The 12,500-nt window shown below is 42.2% G+C and overlaps 1 protein-coding gene across 3 annotated transcripts in view; it reads left to right on the forward strand.

The window, feature by feature from the left end:
- Positions 1-12,500, forward strand: part of LOC147030931 (dmX-like protein 2) — a 504,858-nt gene that overhangs the window by 379,170 nt on the left and 113,188 nt on the right. For all 3 annotated transcript variants that reach the window (XM_085875495.1, XM_085875494.1, XM_085875496.1), the window contains 3 exons: positions 5,202-5,287; positions 5,707-5,911; positions 6,040-6,160. In XM_085875495.1, the coding sequence (XP_085731621.1) occupies positions 5,202-5,287; positions 5,707-5,911; positions 6,040-6,160 (412 nt within the window). The remainder of the gene's footprint in view (positions 1-5,201; positions 5,288-5,706; positions 5,912-6,039; positions 6,161-12,500) is intronic.

Genomic DNA, 12,500 nt, shown 5'->3' on the forward strand with positions numbered 1-12,500 from the left:
ATCAAGTTTCGTCCGAATCGGTCGCCAACTTTTTGAGATATCGTGCTGATATCATTTTTAGCCCCATCTCTCTGAAGAATCGCTTAAAAAATTTTCAGCGTCGGATCCGGATTCAGACCTTCACCAAAATTGAATGAATTCTTCCTTGTTACACACCCAACCTGTTCACCAAGTTTCATCCAAATCTGTCTCCAACTTTTTTGAGATATCAAGCTATATATCATTTTTGGCCCCATCTCTCAATGGTGAGGAATCACTGAAAAAATTATCGGATCCGGATCGTCACCAAAACTGAAGCAATTCTTCCTTGTCACACACCTGAGGTGTCCACCAAGTTTCATCCAAATCCATCCACAACTTTTTCAAACATCATGCTATTTATCGTTTTTGGCACTATCTCTCAATGGTGAGGAATCGCTTGAAAAATTCCAGAAGTCGGATCTGCATCCAGATCGTCACCAAAATCGAATCAGTTCGTCCTTGTCACACACTGAACGTGTCTGCAAAATTTCATCCAGATCTGTCCACAACCTTTTGAGATATCCTGCACACAAACAGACAGACAGACAGACAAGCCGATAGGTGGCCATGAGTCGCCGAGCATCCAATGACCTTTGACCCCTGATCTGAGTTAATCTAAGTACTGACGAAATTTCAATCGAATCGGTTTACCCGTGTATGAGCAAGGGAGCTTTGAATGCTCATTTTGCCCAAAAAATGCACTCATTGACCTTTGACCCCTGACCTCGCCCAGATAGGTCAATATGTCCTGAAGCAAAGATGTCGTACTCATTGAGTACTATGTACCTATGATCTTTCATTCGTATCGGTTAATCCGTGTGGGAGCAAGGGTACCTTGAATGGTAATTTCGCCCGAAAAATGCACTTATTGACCTTTGACCCTTGACCTACTCGAGATAGGTCATTATGCAAATGAGCAAAGTTGTAGTACTCATTATGGTCTATAAGCATGTAAAGATTCATTCGATTTGGTTCAACCATCTTGGAGCTCGTGTACTTTGAATTTTCAGCGGGAATGCTCAATGGCCCTCAGACCCCCAAGTTGAGAGGGTTACCATTTGGAAGCTATAAGATAGAGAAAAAAATGAATGTCATATAGCGGATAGAGAATCACCTTAAGATTATGCATACCAAATCTCATCGAGTTCCACCTTCTGATAACTACTCAGTTTCAATTTGAATGAAAAGTACCGAAAATGCGGTTTGATATCGGAAATCCCCAAAGTTCGAGGGGGTGCTGTGGGTGAACAAAGAACTGTGGGTGAACTGTGGGTATAAATCGAAAATCCGGCTCGATCGTTTGTGCACAATGTATTCCAGATGATTAATGTGAATTTTCATGACCATCTGACCATAACCCAAGGAGGAGTAGCATTTGGCGCGAAGGCACCTCCAGCTCTCGCATATTATCGATTTTTGCACTTTGACCCCTGACCTAAGCAATATCTGTCAATATGTCCTGAGGCAAAGTTGTAGTACGCATTGCGTGCTCTGAACCTGCAAAATTTCATTCGGATCAATGCACTCACCTGGTCGCTAGGGGGCCTTCAAGTTTCGCCAATTTTCGGGCATACCCCATTTGTCGGGGGCGCTGCGGGTAAACTGTTCGATATATCACAAAAAAACGGAATATATTTGATAGAGCATCACCTGCAGATGATGCATGCCAAATTTCATAACCCTACGTGGGATAACGGCTTTCGGAATTGATTTCGCGTCAACGGTACTGATTTTGAAGGTTTTTCGGCTGTTGCTAGGGAACCAAAGCGTCCCTGGCAACCATCACAATTTCCAAAGCACGAGGTCATAAGATGTACCTACCACCCGAGTTTGGTCAAAATCCGCCCACGTTTACTACCAATTATGCTGATGACAAACGAACAAACATCCAAACAAACAGACAGAATTACTGACAAGAAGGGTCACCTATTTCGGTGACCCAACATACAGATGAACACACATAAAGTGGTGAAAACATAACCTCCTTCATCTTTGGTGGTGGAGGTAATAAGAAAAATGCAAAATGTTTTTGTTTTTTCTTTCATTTAGTGTTTTTTTGTTGTTGTTGGTGGTTTTATTTATTAATTTTTCTTTCCCGGGGAGGTTGCATGGGCAGAGACAGTCTTTGGTAAAAACACACAACATCAACCACCAACACCCCTTGACGAGACCCCCACCACCAGCTCTCAGTACAGAAGCACACAATCACCCATCAATGCTTAAACTACCTAAAAGTCCTGCCGTCATCCCTATACCCCTCCATTTCCATAACTTCCAGGTACCGATCTAATTCTAATTTAAACTTATCTTCTGGTTCTGCTGTCACTCCCAGGGAGACCTTTCCAGGGAGACCATTCCATGCATTAACTACTCTCTGAGTAAAAGACCCCTGCCTTACGACCTGCCCTTTCGCTCAATTGTGAAAATGTTAAAATATACTCATGTCTGCGATTCACAACCAGAAGACATGCTGATGTGCAACATTGCACACTTCAAATATACTCACAGAATGTGTGACTCGGTATCATGCTATACTTGTGCAACGATTTTCAAAGCTCGAGTGAATCGAGGGGCTTTGGCATAAGTTTGCAAGCAAGCAAAATGAGCGAAGAATTGAGATGAGTTTGTTGGAGCGAGCAAATGATCGGTTGAATTGTAATGAGCTGAAGCATTTTGAACATCTGATAACCTGCACCACCTTATATTTTCACCCCTGTCCGTTTGTCTGTTTGTGTGTCTCTGAGCAGGACATTTCAAAAAGTTGCACATGGATTATTGAAATTTTTGGTGGACGAGTTTGGTCGGTGACGAGAACAAGCTGATGAGATTTTGGTTAATGTCCGAATGCAGATCCGGCCTGTCAGTGAGATACAAAACGTAAACTGTTCATCCTGGCAGAGACGTGCACTCCATCGAGTGCTGTTCTCGTTGTTTGTCTGCTCCTTCCGTGTACTTTAATATATTTTTCAAATACTTCGAGATGGATTATTTTTTATGATGGATAATTTTGTGTGTTCCTTCCTCGTCCGTTGTGCTTTATTCCAAAGGGTTTGATGTGGATTTTTTAAACCCACCTTGTTGTGATCGTTGTCCTCCTGAAGGATTCTAACTGGCCGATTGTGGAATCCTATTTGACTTCAGACAGAGTTTAACGCTTGTCCGATTTGATTATAAAATCCTACAAAAAAAACCCTATCCACACTGATAAAACTGATGTCCACACAAGTCCTTCCTTGTGAAACAATTTATTTCCAAATTATACACCATACACTTCTCACCCTTGTTCAATGAACTTAAAAATCCCCATTTGATTGCAATATTATTTGGTTCTATTTCATTTATTCTTACTTTAGTTAACAGTAAGACCAACCCGATTCAATTCACTTCTACATTACATCAGAGAGTTATATTCTAACTTGGTACTTGGTCAGTTCCAAGGAGTACGAGCCACTGAGAAACTATACTTCCTCACGTGCTCGTACTCAGAAAATGTGTCTTTCAAAACATTTTATACTTCCATGAGAGAGAGGTTGGGGGATATTCACCCAGACTGTAGACGTGTCCTTTAGACAAAAGCCACTTTGTACATTTTCTAAGCAAAGGTTCATTTATCAGCTCGGTCACTCTGCTCCAGAACAACACATTTCTTATCATTTAGGGCAAAAGTCTTTTGGCCAGAAATGACAGCCAATTCAATTTGCAGCATAGAAGTTACATTTCTGAAACTCCATTTGTTACAATTTAAAATACATTAATAGAAATTTTTTTCCCCCACAGGTTCCTGCTGTTGTTCTGTTTCATTTGCAACATTAAAGCTCTGGAGCGATGCTTCTTCTTGCATACTGGAAAGACGGACTTTTAAAACAGGCATCTTCATGATGAAACGTGCATAAATTGTCGTTCCAAGTAAATTGATTATTAATTTTCCAACGATAAAATGTTTGTTATTCTAGAATGGCAGGAAAACCTTTGCAATAAAGTGTGACGAAGGACAGACGAACGCTGCTCCTTTTAGTGATTAAAAAAAACTTGCGAAGATGACAATCACGCAATTTCAAATGAGAAGTGTGCCAATTACTTTTTCATTAAGTACTTTTTTCGCCACTGGATCATCATGTTTTAAGCAGGTTTGAGTCGTGAAGCCTGTGCTGCTCCTTTAAAATTTTGCAAGCGCTCTTTCTGAATGCAAAAAAGGTCAAGTAAGACTCGTTATTGTGAAGGTATTTCAACGATTGCACGTTATAAGGTCACTCTGTGGTGCGGCATTGTGGAGTGCACACAGTTTTCCACTTTAAAAATGAATTATTGTTCGATTTGCATGGCTTGTCTTGCTCGGCTGTTTGTCGTGTTGAGTTGTGGTGTGTCAATCTTGTATCGTCATCCTACTTTTTGAACTCCTTCAGAAGGAAGTGGTGCTTTGATCATTGGGCGTATATCATGGGTGATGGTAAAAATTTTATTCTAAAAATCCAGACGATGAGCATTCACATTTTTTGGAATGAAGCCACCTTGAGTGGATGGACTTTGAAGGTTGCAGCATGGTTTTAAATAGTTCCAGAAAAGTGAGGCTGCAAAGTTGCACGTAAACTCTTTTGATTAAGCTTTTTTTTCTTGTATGCTTATATTGTTTAACAGGTGCATTTTTATGCCTGTCATGCCAATATATATTTTTTTATGTACAACTTCATGGTACAGGATTAAAAAAATAAAATTGGAACGGCATTCAGCAGAGCGCATCGCTTTGCCAGGCTGAACAGTTTCCATTTTCTATCCCACTGATGGGCCGGATCTGCATCCGGACCTTCACCAAAATCTAATTGGCTTGTTCTCGTCACCGACCCAACTCATCCACCAAGTTTTGGCATAATCCGTCCACAACGTTTTGATATATTGTGCCATACATCGTTTCTTTTGGCCATATCTCCCAACTGTGAAGAATTAAAAACTCATCAGATCCATATCTTCACCAACATTGGTTCTTGTCACACACCCAACCTGTCCACAAAGTTTCATCCGTATCCATTCTTAACTTTTTGAGATAACCTGCTCACAGAAAGATAAACAGACAGACGGGTGGAAACACCATCGGTGGCGTTGGTAAAGAGCGTGTTTTGGTTTTGGTGTTATGGTTGTGGAGTTTCTTGCTTACTCATGTCTGTTTTGTCTTTTCTCTTTTTCAGTTGGACACTGATGCAATTGGCCATGGTGCGCTTAACATTGCACAACCTCCGAGAATTTTTCCCCATGGCTGGTCTTGACATGGCAGGTCAGTTTCGTGCTGTGGTTCTGTGGCCATCGCCACAGAGGATGGTGTTACACCCAAATCTTATTGTGCATGATTTGCCTTCCAACAAAGCTCGTTCTTGAGGAATTTTAAATCCCCATGGTACGTGCTTATAATCACAGGTTTAGTCGTATCTTCTTGGGTCGACCTGTTGTTGTTGAGGTATTAATCACTGACTGTTGATGCAGACACATACCGTGGTTTTCTTTCAATGGTGTATTAATGTTCTTGCAATGATGTCCACTCGTGTCTTTGTCCTCCAAGTGGTATACGAGCTCTTCCCTTTGTCTTCGATTGCTGTCAAAAAAACAAAAAACACTCATTACACATGTACACGTGCGTGTGTTTGCTTCTGTGCATGCGTGCGTAATAAAATATCCTGTCACTCTTGCACCCCACAGAGTTGCCAGGTCAATCTCCGTTGTGCCATGCGGTCATGTGCAGCTTGCATCAATGGGAGGCAGCCCTGGAGCGGAAAATCTATGAGCTCAGTGGTGAAGGTGGTGGGCCACCTGCTGGTATGTTACCCGGCATTGCCGTCTCACATTCAGGCCCTGCCATCCTCCGCCACAAGGCAATGCTGGAACCGGGAAACACACCCTTTCGGTACGAAAGAGTCGACAAAAGGAAGCCTTTTAATGAGAAAAAACTAGTATTTAGAAAACTGATTGGTAGCTCTGTCACCGAGCCCATTTGAGTCCAAACTGTGCAACTATCATTCGTATCTTTGGCAGGAATGCTGGGCGTGGTGCATTGCCTGCCCGTCGTTTATGGTGCACACTCATTCGCCAGGAGCCTTTGACGGAAACCTTCATCCATTACATCTTCAGTCAGAATCGACAAAAAAACAATGTGGTGAGATCCATGACAGTACACTTTGTATCCTTCATCACCATTTTGCTTCCCAAAGACAAATGTAGCTGCAGAAGAAACTTCTTCTTCCTCTTCCTCATTGTCTTCTTCTTCTTCTTCCTTGTATTCTTCTTCTTCTTCTTCTTTTATATGCAGCACATGGTTGTGATTAACGTCATTGGCTCATGGGGGTGGTGCTGTGCCGCTGATGCAACACCCCTGTAGGTTGGAGTATAAATTTGGATTTTTTTTAGAACATCATGATAGTAGTTCCATGAGTCAGACCAGATTTGACTCCCAAAATGAGTGGCAAGACACCGCTGTCTTTCTCTGTTAGCCCAGTTCCTGGAATGTCCAAAAAAAAATGTGATGGCTGTCTGGATCCACTGCTATACAACTTTCTTTGGCCATTTTCCAAGATGGCCACCGATTTGTGACATATCTCAGAAAGTTGGCTGTGATCGTATTTGTTCAGTATAGAATTTGGCATATAACAGTGCAAACTACTGTATATTAAAATTGGTTCATGAAAACTCAAGATATCTGAGTAAATAGATCGAAATTGCCAAAATGTTGCCCCAAAAACCTTCTTTTGGGTGATCTGAGACATATGAAACTCAAGATAATTAAGAACAAAAAGGTGCATTCTCCATTCAGCAAAGGAATACAAATCCATTTGCTCGAATTGCTGTAGATCAGACCATTGAGGGAACTGTGAATAAAGATATACAGACTGCAAAAGGGGGGGGGGGGGCGAGAGGGGAGAGGACATGTGGCTTCAGTCTCAAACCAGGTACAGTTTTCCGCTTTGACCTCACCGCTTATCATCGGGTAGCAGTGCTGAAGGAACTTCAACATCATATCTATATATTACTAAAACTCTTATCTTGTATGTGTGTATGTATGTATGTTCCCAAAATACAGCCTAAACGGTACACGATAGCGCAAAAAATTTGGAGCCTCCTTACTCCCCATTCTCTTACTCTGTGCAGTATCAAGTTTCGTTCAAATATGGCAATGAAAAAAAATATAAAAAAATCAATTCCCGATTCAGTCAAATACTCTTCGGGAGTATTTGATCAATGCAAACAACCTCAGCGGTGTAGTTCACTGGAGCTATCTTTTTTTTTCTTGAAATGATGTTTTTTCATCAACTGCTGTCACAACGGGAACCCAACGGGTTCACGGGTCATCTAGTCTCCACGAAAAGTCCTCAGCTCATCAGCCATGCAAAACTCGGGAAGGGCCGCAAAAAGAGAGACACGTCTGATGTTGCTTCCTTGATTGACCTCCTGGAGAACAACTGGACAAACCGATTCTGCGAAGGTCCATCAGATCTTAAATGAGTGTTTCCACTGGTGCAGTTGCACCACCTGATGTTTCTGTTAGCCTGCTGACAGCTCGTCAAAAGGAAGAAGAGGCATATAAAGATTTCTGAGAGCAGCGGCTTCAAAAGGGTGACTCATTCCACAACACAACAAAGAAGCTTAAAGTGAAAACCTTCAGTGACATGAGAAAAAAAAACAGTCAAAGGTACAAATAAAGATATAGTCTTGAAAGCTGATCAAAGGTTGTTTTGGAACATGGTCCTCATTGCCCAAAACAGAAAACTTGAAATGCGTGATGTCCTGTGTCACCCTCTGCCCTTTGCATTGGGCATTAGCAAACACTGATGGCACTATGAAGAGAACGAATGAAGCTTTTCTGTCGAAACACCTCAAGAGCAAAGTATCACCAGCTGAGGAAGTACCTCGTCCAAGTACTACACTCATTGATGCAATGGGACTCATCCAGAAACTTCAGGGTGAGAGAATTCAATGAACTCTCTGAGCATTTCTTTGTGCAGAACCTTCATGCCAGCAAGGGAAGTGCCAGGATTGATGTGGTATTTGATGTATACCAAGAGCATTTAATCAAAGCTGCTAAATGTGTTCATCGTGGTTCCGAAGATGGAGTAACTTTCAGTGAGATAACGCCAGGACACAAAATAAAGAATTGGAGGCAGCTCTTGGCTTGTACAGATAGAAAAAAAAAATAAGCTCACTGCTTTTCAAGCACAGAGCTGGAAAGATCAGGATGGAAGAAAAAAAGCTTGGAGACAGGAGCATGTTTGTCAGGTGTGGTGCCCTGTGCTTGGAACTTTCACAAGAAGGTTGTCAATAAATTGATGGTCTGCAATCCAATCAAGAAGACATCGATATGTGCTTTCTGTTGCACGCCAAACATGCTGCAGAAAGCTACCCAGCATTGATTTGTGTCACAGAAGACCCTGATGTCTTCATCATTTGCCTTGGACTTTGCAGAGATATCAACAGCAAAATCTTCATGCGAAATGGGTCCAAATCTTCAATCAGGCTTGTCGATATCACAAAAGTGGCTGCAGCACTGGGACAAGATGTATGTATGGCCATACTGGGACTTCATCCATGGACTGGATATGATACTGATGGTGAATTTGCTGGGTAGGGGAAGTTTAAAGCCTTGAAAATTCCATGGCATGACCAGAAGTTTGGAGAAGCAATCACTGAACTTGGTAACAACTGTGACCTTCCAAATGAATTTTTCAACATCATTCAATGATTCAAATGTCAGCTTTACTGCTGCAACACCAAAGTGAATGAAGTCGATGAGCTGCGATATCAAATGTTCCGCAGCAGAGGAGGAGAAATCGAGTCTGGACAGCTTCCGCCATGTGAAGAGACACTTCTGCAACATACACATCGAGCAAACTATCAGGCTGACATCTGGAGAAAGAGTTTGATAAACTGTCCATATATTCCCAATCCAATCGAAGGACATTGATGGACAGCGAGCGGAGACGGCAGCCCAGATGTCAAGTGGATGACAGGTTTCCCAGCTCCAAAAGTCGTTCTTTGTCTGATCTCATGCAAGTGTGCTCGATCTTGCCGGCCGTCTGACTGCACTTGCATCATCAGTGGTCTGAAATGCACGGCAGAATGCAAGTTGCCCAAATGCTCCGACATGAAAGATGATGATGAAGACCTTCAGCAGGATGAACATGATTTGTCTCATAACGATGATGGCTGAATGATCAGAAATTAGTTGATTCAGGTGAAAATAAATATTTAATATACTTACCACATAATCAGGATGTTGTTGTTTTTTTTCTTTCTAAAATATCAGTTTTACTCTACGACATCATGAATGTACAGTATTTCTTCATACAAATGAGAGCAGAGATAAAAGTTGGTTTTCAGGACAATTTTTGTTGGCCATTTTGGACCTGTTTTCTCTATCTTGGTTTCTAGTTAACTATTGTTTACGTGGTATGCATTGTCATATGCCAAATTCCATACTGAACAAAATTGATCACAGGTTTTATCTGCCTAAGATCAACCAATTAAAAGTTACAGCTAACTTTCTGAGATATGTTACAAAAAGGCTGCTCTCTTGTAAAATGGCTTCCAAAAATGTGTTTAACTGTGGATCCGAGACATCCATTACATTGTTTTAGACATTCTGCGGAAGAGGCTAACTGAAAAGCAGTGGTGTCTTGCCACTCCTTTTGGCAGTCAAACTTTGAAATTCGACACCGATCTCACGGACTACAGATCTATTACTCTTCGTGAATAACGCTGTGGGATCTTTCATGACGAAAAAAACTAATGCTGGCAGATGGAACGCACAGGTTGACGCCCATCTGAGGAACGGCGCACGCATTGATGCCTCACCTTGCCTGCGAGACTCCAGGATGATGGTTTGTAGCTGGGCCGAGATTTGAGCCCAGGCGAGATGGCTCACAAATGAGTGTGTGTACCTCTGTGGTCTCGTCCATCCTGCCAGCCCATTTTGAATCTGCTCATGGCTTTTGGACAACTTTAATTATGCTTTGTTTTCACAACAAAAATCAGTGTTTAACTGTTGAAACCTTCAAAGGAAGTGTCTTAAACCGGAACCGTCGCTTCATCATCTTTCTCACAGTGGTTTCCATACATCTCTCAACATTTAATTGAGAAAATTGATTTTCCTGATGTTTTTTCCTTCTGACGCATATCCCGACTCTCCCCTTTACAAAAACGAGTTTTCCTTTCTTAAAATGGTTCTGTTAATGTCTCTCTTCCTCTTCCCTTTTGAGACCTTGCACTGTCATGCCCTCTCATTCATGTCACAATGTCCCAAGACAGAGGAAGAACGTTTGATCTGCAGTTTGAACAAGAAGCCAAGCATTTTTCTGGGAGGAGTGAAAGAATGCCATCAATATGCACAAGAAGAGCATCATGGCAGTTTGCATTGTGGCCAACAGTTTGGCATTCAGCATGGATGAGGAGAGCTGGGGCGGTGGTGTCTGAAGGGTGCGAAAACATTAAGATGGGCATCTGCTTAGCAGAATGCTGAAGGCTTCTATGGAATTATTTGTATGGTAGTAATGCAGTCTCTCTCTCTCTCTCTCTCTCTCTCTCTCTCTCTCTCTCTCTCTCTCTCTCCCTCTCTCCCTCTCTCCCTCTCTCCCTCTCCCCCTCTCCCCCTCTCCCCCTCTCCCCCTCTCCCCCTCTCCCCCTCTCCCTCTCTCCCTCTCTCTCTCTCTATCTCTCTCTATCTCTCTCTATCTCTCTCTATCTCTCTCTATCTCTCTCTATCTCTCTCTATCTCTCTCTATCTCTCTCTATCTCTCTCTATCTCTCTCTATCTCTCTCTATCTCTCTCTATCTCTCTCTATCTCTCTCTATCTCTCTCTATCTCTCTCTATCTCTCTCTATCTCTCTCTATCTCTCTCTATCTCTCTCTATCTCTCTCTATCTCTCTCTATCTCTCTCTATCTCTCTCTATCTCTCTCTCTCTATCTCTATCTCTCTCTATCTCTCTCTATCTCTCTCTCTATCTCTATCTCTCTCTATCTCTCTCTATCTCTCTCTATCTCTCTCAATCTCTCTCAATCTCTCTCTATCTCTCTCTATCTCTCTCTATCTCTCTCTATCTCTCTCTATCTCTCTCTATCTCTCTATCTCTCCCTATCTCTCTCTATCTCTCTCTATCTCTCTCTATCTCTCTCTATCTCTCTCTATCTCTCTCTATCTCTCTCTATCTCTCTCTATCTCTCTCTATCTCTCTCTATCTCTCTCTATCTCTCTCTATCTCTCTCTATCTCTCTCTATCTCTCTCTATCTCTCTCTATCTCTCTCTATCTCTCTCTATCTCTCTCTATCTCTCTCTATCTCTCTCTATCTCTCTCTATCTCTCTCTATCTCTCTCTATCTCTCTCTATCTCTCTCTATCTCTCTCTATCTCTCTCTATCTCTCTCTATCTCTCTCTATCTCTCTCTATCTCTCTCTATCTCTCTCTATCTCTCTCTATCTCTCTCTATCTCTCTCTATCTCTCTCTATCTCTCTCTATCTATCTCTCTCTATCTCTCTCTATCTATCTCTCTCTATCTATCTCTCTCTCTCTATCTCTCTCTATCTCTCTCTATCTCTCTCTATCTCTCTCTATCTCTCTCTATCTCTCTCTATCTCTCTCTATCTCTCTCTATCTCTCTCTATCTCTCTCTATCTCTCTCTATCTCTCTCTATCTCTCTCTATCTCTCTCTATCTCTCTCTATCTCTATCTCGCTCTATCTCTCTCTATCTCTCTCTATCTCTCTCTATCTCTCGCTATCTCTCTCTATCTCTCTCTATCTCTCTCTATCTCACTCTATCTCACACTATCTCACTCTATCTCTCTCTATCTCTCTCTATCTCTCTCTATCTCTCTCTATCTCTCTCTATCTCTCTCTATCTCTCTCTATCTCTCTCTATCTCTCTCTATCTCTCTCTATCTCTCTCTATCTCTCTCTATCTCTCTCTATCTCTCTCTATCTCTCTCTATCTCTCTCTCTCTCTCTCTCTCTCTCTCTCTCTCTCTATCTCTGTCTCTCTCTCTCTCTCTCTGTCTCTCTGTCTCGCTCTGTCTCTCTGTCTCTCTGTCTCTCTGTCTCTCTGTCTCTCTGTCTCTCTGTGTCTCTGTCTCTCTCTCTCTCTGTCTCTCTGTTTCTCTGTCTCTCCCTGTCTCTCTCTCTCTCTCTCTCTCTCTCTCTCTCTCTCTCTCTCTCTCTCTCTCTCTCTCTCTCTCTCTCTCTCTCTCTCTCTCTCTCTCTCTCTCTCTCTCTCTCTCTCTCCCACCCCCTCCTCTCCATCACTGGATCCAATTCCATAATTTTGTCAGTGATGGTTCTCTGCATTTGTATAATTTCTGAGAGAGTTTTCATGTTCAGCTTGCTACTTTTGGCAACCCCCTCCCATGCACTGTCATTATCATCCTCTATTTGATGAGATCCTCAAGGTCATCGTCTGTCAGCTCCTCGGCATGAGATTGCTTCAGTTCCCCCACTGATGTCGCCTCCATG

Source organism: Eptatretus burgeri, chromosome 3, assembly GCF_056783735.1.
Source record: "Eptatretus burgeri isolate ZD-2024b chromosome 3, Ebu_testis_v1, whole genome shotgun sequence".
Taxonomy (NCBI): Eukaryota; Metazoa; Chordata; class Myxini; order Myxiniformes; family Myxinidae; genus Eptatretus; species Eptatretus burgeri.